This window comes from Poromitra crassiceps (assembly GCF_964638095.1).
Source record: "Poromitra crassiceps genome assembly, chromosome: 18".
NCBI classification, from domain to species: domain Eukaryota; kingdom Metazoa; phylum Chordata; class Actinopteri; order Beryciformes; family Melamphaidae; genus Poromitra; species Poromitra crassiceps.
The window spans coordinates 22306848-22320616 of NC_139636.1; the positions used below are offsets into that span (position 1 = coordinate 22306848).

The window sequence follows — 13769 nt, forward strand, 5'->3', positions numbered from 1 at the left end:
GTGTGTGTGTGTGTGTGTGTGTGTGTGTGTGTGTGGGTGTGTGTGTGTGTGTGGGTGTGTGTGTGTGGGGGGGGTGTTGGGTGTGTGTGTGTATGGGTGTGTGTGTGTGTGTGTGTGTGTGTGTGTGTGTGTGTGTGTGTGTGTGTGTGTGTGTGGGGGGGGGGGTGTTGGGGGTGTGTGTGTGTGTGTGTGTGTGTGTGTGTGATATTTGCCTTGATGGAAAGGCAAAGGCTTTGGAAAGAAATTCACACATCGATGTCAGTCACGTCACACTATTTAATTGTTATCCAAATGACTTTAACGTCATTATCATTTCATTTCCCGTTTCACCTCCCATTCGTTTCCCGGCTATCTGTCCATCTGGCAGTGTGTTTCATTCATGTAAGTGGGGTCATGACTTTTCATCCATCCGCCTTTAACTCGTCAGGCTCTTATTGTGAAGGCTGGAGCAGACGCCGCACACCTTTATCACAGCCGCTGCTGAAATCTCCACATGAACGATGGGGTGCTCGGAGGTGAAAAACATCTGGCTCTGGGCCAAATCTCTCAAACAGAGCAGAATACTACCAATACAAGTCCTTTCTGGTGCTAGTGTGTCTAAATCTGATATCCTTCGGCTATCAAATCAATAAGCCCTGATTTATTGCATTTACTGTACTTTACAATATTTGTTATTAGGCAACCAGTACTCCTCCCCAGGCATCCATAGCTGCTTCCTTCATATAGTTTTTTTTTTGCCCTTCTCCAGACCGACTCATTTCCAATTTTACAGCTGCGGGATAGTGGCGCGACCCAGACAAAGTTGGAAAGCTGTCCTTGCTCTGTCTCTAGAGAGGAGCGTCAGTCACTGTGAGTCACTCTGCAGGGACGGCTGCGGTGACAGAAGTAGTTAAATAGGATATGTACCCCCGCATTCTTTGATAAAAACATCAAATCCAGGTGGGCGTGTCTAGGATACCTCGTCATCAAAGGGGCGTGGCTTCTAACTTTGTAGAAAATGCCAAAATCAGATGGGTGTATTTGGGGCACTTCCTCATTTGTCTGTGTTTATCCCTTTTGTACAAAATGGCTAAATTCAACTGCGTGTGTAGTGCACTTCCGCTTTTAATCATATCAGTTTAACCAGTATGTAGGCTTTTGTAATGTTTTTCACGATTTCATTTTCAGCGTAGCAAGAGACCTCATCAGCCCATGACGCAATACGCTTCCTGTATCACGCATCTAACAGCAGTCACGATTGAGACTAGGGGCCCACAAATTGTTTAAATGATGAAATGCAAACTGTTTTGTGTTTAGGGGACACTGGAACAAACTGCTATGCTTGTATCAGCCAGGCCCAGCTTGTGTGGTGTTGAAATGTCTGTCACGATTTAATTTTCAGCGTAGCAACAGGCCTCGTCAGGCCATGAGGCAATACGCCTCCTGCAGCACGCATCTAACAGTCACGAATGAGACTGGGGTCCAGATAGAGCTCGGCAGTGTATTCCAGGCTCTTCTGTATGTGAATGACGTGTTACACATCATTCTGGATGCGGAGGGGAACAGATGTTTTGCTCGAGGCAACTTCGAGGGCGGCTGTTAGGATGTTTATTATTTATTTATTTCTTGCAGGTAGCACAGGTGTTTCTTGCAGGTAGCACAGGTGTTTCTTGCAGGTAGCACAGGTGTTTCTTGCAGGTACCACAGGTGTTTCTTGCAGGTAGCACAGGTGTTTCTTGCAGGTACCACAGGTGTTTCTTGCAGGTACCACAGGTGTTTCATGCAGGTACCACAGGTGTTTCATGCAGGTAGCACAGGTGTTTCATGCAGGTAGCACAGGTGTTTCATGCAGGTAACACAGGTGTTTCATGCAGGTAGCACAGGTGTTTCATGCAGGTAACACAGGTGTTTCTTGCAGGTAGCACAGGTGTTTCATGCAGGTACCACAGGTGTTTCATGCAGGTACCACAGGTGTTTCATGCAGGTACCACAGGTGTTTCTTGCAGGTACCACAGGTGTTTCATGCAGGTACCACAGGTGTTTCATGCAGGTACCACAGGTGTTTCTTGCAGGTACCACAGGTGTTTCATGCAGGTACCACAGGTGTTTCATGCAGGTACCACAGGTGTTTCATGCAGGTACCACAGGTGTTTCTTGCAGGTACCACAGGTGTTTCATGCAGGTACCACAGGTGTTTCATGCAGGTACCACAGGTGTTTCATGCAGGTACCACAGGTGTTTCTTGCAGGTACCACAGGTGTTTCATGCAGGTACCACAGGTGTTTCTTGCAGGTACCACAGGTGTTTCTTGCAGGTACCACAGGTGTTTCTTGCAGGTACCACAGGTGTTTCTTGCAGGTACCACAGGGGTCCGCTCTCCTCCAGTTCTCTTTCCGCCTCTCTCTCTCTGGCTGCTGCTGCTTAATAAGACAAGCCGGAGGGAAAACAAACTGCCTGACCCTGTGACCCCTGTGTGCCTGACTCTGTGACCCCTGTGTGTCTGACTCTGTGACCCCTGTGTGTCTGACCCTGTGACCCCTGTGTGTCTGACTCTGTGACCCTGTGTGCCAAATCAACCTATGTGAAAGTAGAGCAGGAAGGCGCACACACTCACTCACACACACACACACACACACACACACACACACACAGGGCGTCTGTCAAAAAAATAAAAACTGAAGGAAAGAAATAATGTTGATTGCTCATGTTTGCCATGCATCTGTCCTTCAATAAAAATCATTGAAGCAACGATAAACCCAATAATGTTTTGAACTCACTGAAAACAAGTCAATGGGCCACTTTAATGTTTTGAACTCTGGTCCATATCTTAGTCCACAGATGTTCAAATAAATAAATCATCACAAATAAATCATCACAAATGTTTAATTTGGCACACAATCAACCAAATACAAGATACATGGACATTCAAATCATGATAAGGAATACGGACAATCAAAGTACAAATCCCATAATTCTATTGACTGTAAACCCATAAGGTGTGTGCTGATGATTAGTTGATCTAGTATCAGTACTCGATTCATTAAATGCACGATTTTCAATGAGTAATCGCGTTAAATAATCGTGAGCTTAATATCAGTCCAAAAAAAATCGTGATTATGATTTTTCTTTGCCATAATCAATCAGCCCTACTCATAACCCTTGTTGTTTATAGTACTGAGCCCTGGCAGCCACATCATTGGCGTAGTCTCCTGATTCAGTGTTCTTGTCCATTGCCCCATAGGACTCCACGTTGCCTGCACCCCTGTTGTAGGCAGCAAACGCCCCTGAAGCAGGGAGAGAAGAATTTGTTCTATTATTTCAAACTATTTCATGTTCTTCAGCAGGTACATGGTTGCATACATTTGGGTATCATATACGATTTTTTTAACAGCCAAACCAAAACTTTTTGATATTTGTATACTGACTGAAACCACATTTTATTGTTGCAACCTTTTGACACTGTAAAATTAAACTTGGTGCCGACAGGTTTGATACGATCCCCATGAAGATCAGAACTCTTCAGACTGGTGAAGATCATCCGTACCTTTCAGCTTCTGATCCTGGCTCCAGTTACCATGAGCTCGATCGATGTCGTCGTAGGAGCCTTTAAAAATGCGGATGCCTTGGCGGAGGTGCTCCACGCTGGCCGGTCCGTTAGACTTGTCCACCTCGTGATAGCGCTTGTCAACCTGCGGAGGCCGGGAAGAGGAAGACAAGGTCAAGGGTTATTATGGGTGGTGGTGGCGGGGAGTGTGTGTGCCCCCCAGCCTATGGGCACAGACGGACATCAGCCCACCTGCATCAGCCCACCCGCATCAGCCCACCCGCATCAGCCCACCCGCATCAGCCCACCTGCATCAGCCCGTAGCCGTTTCCGTGGTCACCATAGCCGCCGCTGTACCCCGCCCCCCGGCCCCCGCGGGTCTCTCTGGAGATGATGCCGGCCACGACGGCGGGTTCCACCCCCTCGCTGCGGGCGGCGCTCCTGATGTTGTCCCTGTGCTGGTTTATGTAGTGCAGATCTCTTTTCGCCATTTCATGAGATGCCGCCTCTCCTGCGTTGCAAGGACAGAGTGAAGTTAAACATCTCTTTAGGTCAGAGTGAAGATAGCATCTCTTTAGGGAAGAGTCTCTTTGGTCGGTTCTTTCGGTTCTTTCTCAGCGCATGGCTGCTTTGATCTTAATGATCGTCCCACGGTTTGTGCAGTGCACCCATAAACCTAATAAACCTTTCAAGGATAGCACAGATTACTCAGGAGCAGACAAAAAAGTATCCAGTAAAAGAACCAAGATGTCCACAATAAACAAAACAACGACATACTTCAACATGTTAATTAAAGCACAAATCACATTCATTATATTGTAACAGCACAGGCTCGGGCTGGCAGCGAAACCAGGGCCTCTGGATCACAAGCCCAACACGTTAGACCAGTCGACCAAAGAGACAACCCCGTTGGCCGAGGCTCACCGTGCTGTCTTATGCATCCAGATCCAGGATCGCTACAAAAATATCATAAAAAACTGCATCTTCCTGGAAGTGTCCCTGCTCATGTCACCCTGCTCATCATGATCGGTGTTATGAGAGACTCACCAGAGTATGTTAGTCCCTCAGCTCCTGCTGTTTTCATTTTTGCACCAGTTGTTTTAACTCTACTGATATCTCCATACTTAGAGGCTGAAAAAACAGAATACAGACACAGCATTTATATGCAATCATGTAGGCTAAATTATTAGTTGCGGCCTGGCCCCTCCAGTAGAGAAGACAGAGTTTTAAAAACTATATTAAATGCAACAGTTTCACATAATCAGAACAAAGCTCACCCATCTTGTTTTTTCCCCCTGTCAGTGTACCTGAAGCAAAAAGGCTTCAGCTGTGGTGGGTCTCTCCACCCATGCTGCTTATATTGCTTTAGTGTAGTGGGTGGGGTGGGGGCACCCACGTTCAGGGACAGCCAATCAAATCCGAGCTCAGGCTCCAATGCAGCACTTGGGTTTCCCAGAAATCAGGCTCCAGCAGGGAAATAACTCTGGCCAGGGGACAGGAAGTCCCGAGCGCCTACAGAACAATGCTGAACAATGTAAATATTGTTACATAAGGCTTACATAAAATGGAACAGTGAGTCATCCACGTTTATAGTGCACAGATCAGAGATTACATAAGTTATTCTGTTACGATGGCCCTGTACACAGGGCAATGTGATGACATGAGGTTACGGTATTTTGACCTGTGACTGGGAGAGAGATGAACTGTAACTATGAATGCAGTTATTATTAAAGAAGTTGATTGTTATGACAATAAAGCAGGGCACATGCACTTCTGCATGTTTTGATTAACACATAGCCTGTGACAGCGAGGCCTTATCCTAGCGTTGTGAACTGTATCAAGATGTTCAAGATGAACTGTAAAATGTAGGCTAGAAGTCATCAGTGACATGTGTCTATGCATCTATTAAATCTATTTAAAGTGTATGCTAACTGAAAATGTATATTAGCACTTTAACTAGCTAATTGTATAAAATGAGCTGGTGTGATGTTAATTTCTTTTCCCTGTCAAACACCATGACTACGGCTCTCTATACAGTCAATTTTGTGATGAAAGAAATTAAGAAAATAATTTGCAGTAGGCTAAATGGAGAGCTCACTATAACGAGTTTTGCTACTGTGTCAAATTGAAACTTAGGGTTATCTTTACCTGTACATTTTTCCACTTGCTTTTTACTTTCACTTTCACCAAATCAAAGTCCAACACCAACACTCACTCTCACTTGGCCAGAGTTATTTCCCTGCTGGAGCCTGATTTCTGGGAAACCCAAGTGCTGCATTGGAGCCTGAGCTCGGATTTGATTGGCTGTCCCTGAACGTGGGTGCCCCCACCCCACCCACTACACTAAAGCAATATAAGCAGCATGGGTGGAGAGACCCACCACAGCTGAAGCCTTTTTGCTTGAGGAACACTGACAGGGGGAAAAAACAAGATGGGTGAGCTTTGTTCTGATTATGTGAAACTGTTGCATTTAATATAGTTTTTAAAACTCTGTCTTCTCTACTGGAGGGGCCAGGCCGCAACTAATAATTTAGCCTACATGATTGCATATAAATGCTGTGTCTGTATTCTGTTTTTTCAGCCTCTAGGTATGGAGATATCAGTAGAGTTAAAACAACTGGTGCATTAATGAAAACAGCAGGAGCTGAGGGACTAACATACTCTGGTGAGTCTCTCATAACACCGATCATGATGAGCAGGGTGACATGAGCAGGGACACTTCCAGGAAGATGCAGTTTTTTATGATATTGTAGCGATCCTGGATCTGGATGCATAAGACAGCACGGTGAGCCTCGGCCAACGGGATTGTCTCTTTGGTCGACTGGTCTAACGTGTTGGGCTTGTGATCCAGAGGCCCTGGTTTCACTGCCAGCCCGAGCCTGTGCTGTTACAATATAATGAATGTGATTTGTGCTTTAATTAACATGTTGAAGTATGTCGTTGTTTTGTTTATTGTGGACATCTTGGTTCTTTTACTGGATACTTTTTTGTCTGCTCCTGAGTAATCTGTGCTATCCTTGAAAGGTTTATTAGGTTTATGGGTGCACTGCACAAACCGTGGGACGATCATTAAGATCAAAGCAGCCATGCACTGAGAAAGAACCGAAAGAACCGACCAAAGAGACTCTTCCCTAAAGAGATGCTATCTTCACTCTGACCTAAAGAGATGTTTAACTTCACTCTGTCCTTGCAACGCAGGAGAGGCGGCATCTCATGAAATGGCGAAAAGAGATCTGCACTACATAAACCAGCACAGGGACAACATCAGGAGCGCCGCCCGCAGCGAGGGGGTGGACCCCGCCGTCGTGGCCGGCATCATCTCCAGAGAGACCCGCGGGGGCCGGGGGGCGGGGTACAGCGGCGGCTATGGTGACCACGGAAACGGCTACGGGCTGATGCAGGTGGGCTGATGCGGGTGGGCTGATGCAGGTGGGCTGATGTCCGTCTGTGCCCATAGGCTGGGGGGCACACACACTCCCCGCCACCACCACCCATGATAACCCTTGACCTTGTCTTCCTCTTCCCGGCCTCCGCAGGTTGACAAGCGCTATCACGAGGTGGACAAGTCTAACGGACCGGCCAGCGTGGAGCACATCCGCCAAGGCATCCGCATTTTTAAAGGCTCCTACGACGACATCGGTCAACGACATGGTAACTGGAGCCAGGATCAGAAGCTGAAAGGTATGGATGATCTTCACCAGTCTGAAGAGTTCTGATCTTCATGGGGATCGTATCAAACCTGTCGGCACCAAGTTTAATTTTACAGTGTCAAAAGGTTGCAACAATAAAATGTGGTTTCAGTCAGTATACAAATATCAAAAAGTTTTGGTTTGGCTGTTAAAAAAATTGTATATGATACCCAAATGTATGCAACCATGTACCTGCTGAAGAACATGAAATAGTTTGAAATAATAGAACAAATTCTTCTCTCCCTGCTTCAGGGGCGTTTGCTGCCTACAACAGGGGTGCAGGCAACGTGGAGTCCTATGGGGCAATGGACAAGAACACTGAATCAGGAGACTACGCCAATGATGTGGCTGCCAGGGCTCAGTACTATAAACAACAAGGGTTATGAGTAGGGCTGATTGATTATGGCAAAGAAAAATCATAATCACGATTGCTTTTTGGACTGATATTAAGCTCACGATTATTTAACGCGATTACTCATTGAAAATCGTGCATTTAATGAATCGAGTACTGATACTAGATCAACTAATCATCAGCACACACCTTATGGGTTTACAGTCAATAGAATTATGGGATTTGTACTTTGATTGTCCGTATTCTTTATCATGATTTGAATGTCCATGTATCTTGTATTTGGTTGATTGTGTGCCAAATTAAACATTTGTGATGATTTATTTGTTATGATTCATTTATTTGAACATCTGTGGACTAAGATATGAACCAGAGTTCAAAACATTAAAGTGGCCCATTGACTTGTTTTCAGTGAGTTCAAAACATTATTGGGTTTATCGTTGCTTCAATGATTTTTATTGAAGGACAGATGCATGGCAAACATGAGCAATCAACATTATTTCTTTCCTTCAGTTTTTATTTTTTTGACAGACGCCCTTCCCTCCTCCCACCTATTCCCTCCCACCCCTAGACTCAGCCCTCAGTCTTAATCCGTTTCACTCCTGTAAGACTGAGAATATTACTATTTAAATCTTTGCATAACGTTAGGTGGCGCTGTTGGAAGCCTTGCATCGGAGAACCAATCATGAGTGTTGTGGGCGGGCCTGCTTTCTGGGGGCAGTGACGCTCATGCAGAACCAGTGTCTCGCAAAACATCGCCGCGTTTGCGGAGAAACATATTAATCACTTAGAAACAAACATAACCTGTTAATAGGGCGTGTTTCACCCGGCCCGGCGGCTAGAGGTATTTCCCCCAGCGATAAGCCCGACTCCCGAGGCTAACGTTACAGAGCCTGCTGATGACTCACAGTAGCAAGCGGACCCCTTCCGGGTAGGAAAGATTATTGTAAAATAAACAACAGATATAAACTCTCTTTGCAGCACATCGGTGTCTTGCTCTATATTGGAACTATGATAAATGGCATTGCCGCTACCAAATAAAATTCTAATAATAAATGTAGGCGTGTCTGCTGCCGGCCGTTCTCGCCGGGCTCTGACAGACAGTTTCTGACAGTGAAATTCCCAGACGTTTGGTGGCGCAGCTCACCAAACGTCTGGGAGCCGAGACTATCCCACCCCTACCTTGAAAAACCTAAATTATACAAGTTCAGTACACAATTCTGATTCCGAGTAAAGCACATAGATCACAACAGCTAAAATGTATGCATACACACACCATAGCAAAGGATAAGAACAAATACAATGAAAAAAATAAAGGGGGGAAAAACTTAGCCGGAAAATAGTACTAAGAAAATCCTAGCACTAAATTCTCCTCTCATTATTTGGGTTTGACATCAGTGATTTAATATGTGGAGTTTCACATCTGCTACTAAAGAAGGTTTGAGAGAGAAGTGTTTTTTAAACTGATTATATTTCAGGCCATGCGTGATCGATCAGTCTCTCTTCTATAGCTTGTTGTGCAGAAAGATTTACACATATTTGAGATTACTCACCTCATTTGAGTGTTCAAATGAAAAATCCAGCCAATCCCACTATGAGCACCGCTAAAAAGAACCAGTTCAATCTCTTTTGCTTATACGACCACTGTATAAGTTTATTATATTATATATACGACCACTGTATACGTTTATTATATTATATATATGACCACTGTATACGTTTATTATATTATATATACGACCACTGTATAAGTTTATTATATTATATATACGACCACTGTATAAGTTTATTATATTATATATACGACCACTGTATACGTTTATTATATTATATATACGACCACTGTATAAGTTTATTATATTTTATAAAACGGCTCTCTCAAATCAAGCAATCTGATTGGTTCACAGCCATTGTATAAATCCAATAACCCACTCCAATAACCCATGGCCATGGGTTATTGGTTGCCATGGCAACTCTCTTACTAAAAGCCTTTGGTTACCTCAAAAAAAACAAATAGCGGAGACAGCTGTCAGATCCTTGTGAATCGATCTTCGCTTATAACTTTACTAATACTTCGCAGAAAATTATGTTTTGTACAAGAATAGATGCGGGCTAATGTCTTCTTTGCAAAAAAAAAGGCTGTTAACCCCGCATTTAACCCCGCATTTAACCCCGTAACGTTAGTTGGTGTCGGGCTTTGCAGAAAGCACTCAGCTTCTCAGCAAGCGCTGAGAATGCAGCGCTGCGCTCGAGCTGCCTGTCGGGCTTTCCAGAAAGCTCTCAGCTTCTCAGCAAGCGCCAGGATTGGCCAATGTCAACTTCAGTCTCCAGAACGATCCAATCAAATCACCCGCACGTCTATCTTCTTGCTAGAGGTCCCGCCTTACAGTAGTGTTTCAACTGACTCTATCAGAATACCATGCCAGTCGGACTTATAGTATTATTATTATATTTATATTATCATACTTGGAAACCGTTTTATAAAAGCAATATAGCACTCGAGCAGCTGTGTTGTGGCATATATATATATTTGGCACAACACACTGGCTCTCATGCTATATTGCTTAAATATATACGACCACTGTATAAGTTTATTATATTATATATACGACCACTGTATAAGTTTATTATATTATATATACGAGCACTGTATAAGTTTATTATATTATATATACGACCACTGGTATAAGTTGTGTGTGTGTGTGTGCAAGTTACTTGAAGAAGGAGGAGGCATCACTCTTGTCACTTGGTGGCAAGTGTGTGTGTGTGTGTGTGTGTGTGTGTGTGTGTGTGTGTGTGTGTATGTGTGTGTGTGTGTGTGTGTGTGTGTGTGTGTGTGTGAGTGTGTGTGTGTGAGTGTGAGTGTGTGTGTGTGTGTATGTGTGTGTGTGTGTGTGTGTGTGTGTGTGTGTGTGTGTGTGTGTGTGTATGTGTGTGTGTGTGTGAGTGTGTGTGTGTGTGTGTGTGTGTATGTGTGTGTGTGTGTGTGTGTGTGTATGTGTGTGTGTGTGTGTGTGTGTGTGTGTGTGTGTGTGTGTGTGTGTGTGTGTGTGTGTGTGTGTGTGTGTGAGTGTGTGCGCCTTCCTGCTCTACTTTCACATAGGTTGATTTGGCACACAGGGTCATAGGGTCAGACACACAGGGGTCACAGAGTCAGGCACACAGGGGTCATAGAGTCAGACACACAGGGGTCACAGAGTCAGACACACAGGGGTCATAGAGTCAGACACACAGGGGTCACAGGGTCAGACACACAGGGGTCATAGAGTCAGACACACAGGGGTCATAGAGTCAGGCACACAGGGGTCACAGGGTCAGACACACAGGGGTCATAGGGTCAGACACACAGGGGTCATAGAGTCAGGCACACAGGGGTCATAGAGTCAGACACACAGGGGTCATAGAGTCAGACACACAGGGGTCATAGAGTCAGACACACAGGGGTCATAGGGTCAGGCACACAGGGGTCATAGAGTCAGGCACACAGGGGTCATAGAGTCAGACACACAGGGGTCATCATAGAGTCAGACACACAGGGGTCATAGAGTCAGACACACAGGGGTCATAGAGTCAGACACACAGGGGTCACAGGGTCAGACACACAGGGGTCACAGGGTCAGACACACAGGGGTCACAGGGTCAGACACACAGGGGTCACAGAGTCAGGCACACAGGGGTCACAGAGTCAGACACACAGGGGTCATAGGGTCAGACACACAGGGGTCACAGGGTCAGACACACAGGGGTCATAGGGTCAGGCACACAGGGGTCACAGAGTCAGACACACAGGGGTCATAGAGTCAGACACACAGGGGTCATAGAGTCAGACACACAGGGGTCATAGAGTCAGACACACAGGGGTCACAGGGTCAGACACACAGGGGTCATAGAGTCAGACACACAGGGGTCATAGAGTCAGACACACAGGGGTCATAGAGTCAGACACACAGGGGTCATAGAGTCAGACACACAGGGGTCACAGGGTCAGACACACAGGGGTCATAGAGTCAGACACACAGGGGTCATAGAGTCAGGCACACAGGGGTCACAGGGTCAGACACACAGGGGTCATAGGGTCAGACACACAGGGGTCATAGAGTCAGGCACACAGGGGTCATAGAGTCAGACACACAGGGGTCATAGAGTCAGACACACAGGGGTCATAGAGTCAGGCACACAGGGGTCATAGAGTCAGACACACAGGGGTCACAGGGTCAGACACACAGGGGTCACAGAGTCAGACACACAGGGGTCACAGAGTCAGACACACAGGGGTCACAGGGTCAGACACACAGGGGTCACAGGGTCAGACACACAGGGGTCATAGGGTCAGACACACAGGGGTCATAGAGTCAGACACACAGGGGTCACAGAGTCAGACACACAGGGGTCATAGGGTCAGACACACAGGGGTCATAGAGTCAGACACACAGGGGTCACAGGGTCAGACACACAGGGGTCACAGAGTCAGACACACAGGGGTCACAGAGTCAGACACACAGGGGTCACAGGGTCAGACACACAGGGGTCACAGAGTCAGACACACAGGGGTCACAGAGTCAGACACACAGGGGTCATAGGGTCAGACACACAGGGGTCACAGAGTCAGACACACAGGGGTCATAGAGTCAGACACACAGGGGTCACAGAGTCAGACACACAGGGGTCATAGAGTCAGACACACAGGGGTCATAGAGTCAGACACACAGGGGTCATAGAGTCAGACACACAGGGGTCATAGAGTCAGACACACAGGGGTCATAGGGTCAGACACACAGGGGTCACAGAGTCAGACACACAGGGGTCACAGAGTCAGACACACAGGGGTCATAGAGTCAGGCACACAGGGGTCACAGGGTCAGACACACAGGGGTCACAGAGTCAGACACACAGGGGTCATAGAGTCAGACACACAGGGGTCATAGAGTCAGACACACAGGGGTCATAGAGTCAGACACACAGGGGTCATAGAGTCAGACACACAGGGGTCATAGGGTCAGACACACAGGGGTCACAGAGTCAGACACACAGGGGTCACAGAGTCAGACACACAGGGGTCATAGAGTCAGGCACACAGGGGTCACAGGGTCAGACACACAGGGGTCACAGAGTCAGACACACAGGGGTCATAGAGTCAGACACACAGGGGTCATAGAGTCAGGCACACAGGGGTCATAGAGTCAGACACACAGGGGTCATAGAGTCAGACACACAGGGGTCACAGGGTCAGGCACACAGGGGTCACAGGGTCAGGCAGTTTGTTTTCCCTCCGGCTTGTCTTATTAAGCAGCAGCAGCCAGAGAGAGAGAGGTGGAAAGAGAACTGGAGGAGAGCGGACCCCTGTGGTACCTGCAAGAAACACCTGTGGTACCTGCAAGAAACACCTGTGTTACCTGCAAGAAACACCTGTGTTACCTGCAAGAAACACCTGTGTTACCTGCAAGAAACACCTGTGCTACCTGCAAGAAATAAATAAATAATAAACATCCTAACAGCCGCCCTCAAAGTTGCCTCGAGCAAAACATCTGTTCCCCTCCGCATCCAGAATGATGTGTAACACGTCATTCACATACGGAAGAGCCTGGAATACACTGCCGAGCTCTATCTGGACCCCAGTCTCATTCGTGACTGTTAGATGCGTGCTGCAGGAGGCGTATTGCCTCATGGCCTGATGAGGCCTGTTGCTACGCTGAAAATTAAATCGCGACAGACATTTCAACACCACACAAGCTGGGCCTGGCTGATACAAGCATAGCAGTTTGTTACAGTGTCCCCTAAACACAAAACAGTTTGCATTTCATCATTTAAACAATTTGTGGGCCCCTAGTCTCAATCGTGACTGCTGTTAGATGCGTGATACAGGAAGCGTATTGCGTCATGGGCTGATGAGGTCTCTTGCTACGCTGAAAATTAAATCGTGAAAAACATTACAAAAGCCTACATACAGGTTAAACTGATATGATTAAAAGCGGAAGTGCACTACACACGCAGTTGAATTTAGCCATTTAGCCATTTTGTACAAAAGGGATAAACACAGACAAATGAGGAAGTGCCCCAAATACATAGCCTAGGTAAACCCAGCCACCACGTGACCTGCTCTCTCAGTTCCCAGTCACTAGTCATAGTGACTGAGAACAGGTCTGAGAGCAGGTCACGTGGGGGATGGGTTTACCCAGGCTACCAAATACACCCATCTGATTTTGGCATT

The 13769-nt window shown here is 46.4% G+C and overlaps 3 protein-coding genes across 7 annotated transcripts in view; 2 read left to right on the forward strand and 1 right to left on the reverse strand.

Annotated features, from left to right (window-relative positions):
* Positions 1-13769, forward strand: part of LOC310792550 (protein arginine N-methyltransferase 8-B) — a gene marked incomplete at its 5' end in the record, with an annotated part of 44907 nt that overhangs the window by 10719 nt on the left and 20419 nt on the right. The gene's annotated exons all lie outside the window — the stretch shown is intronic.
* On the reverse strand, positions 3019-4824 carry LOC310792552 (lysozyme g-like). 2 transcript variants are annotated; one of them, XM_083654249.1, is made up of 5 exons: positions 4801-4824; positions 4571-4654; positions 3832-4034; positions 3524-3668; positions 3019-3241 (listed from the first exon to the last, which is right to left on the reverse strand). In XM_083654249.1, the coding sequence occupies exons 1-5, from the start codon at positions 4802-4804 to the stop codon at positions 3126-3128; spliced, it is 552 nt and encodes a 183-aa protein (XP_083510375.1). In that variant the 5' UTR covers positions 4805-4824; the 3' UTR covers positions 3019-3125. The 2 variants fall into 2 exon arrangements, with proteins under 2 accessions (XP_083510375.1, XP_083510374.1); XM_083654248.1 differs by having other exon boundaries at positions 3019-3263.
* On the forward strand, positions 5931-7797 carry LOC310792551 (lysozyme g-like). Its single transcript, XM_083654247.1, has 5 exons — positions 5931-5958; positions 6105-6188; positions 6722-6924; positions 7060-7204; positions 7465-7797. The coding sequence occupies exons 1-5, from the start codon at positions 5955-5957 to the stop codon at positions 7596-7598; spliced, it is 570 nt and encodes a 189-aa protein (XP_083510373.1). The 5' UTR covers positions 5931-5954; the 3' UTR covers positions 7599-7797.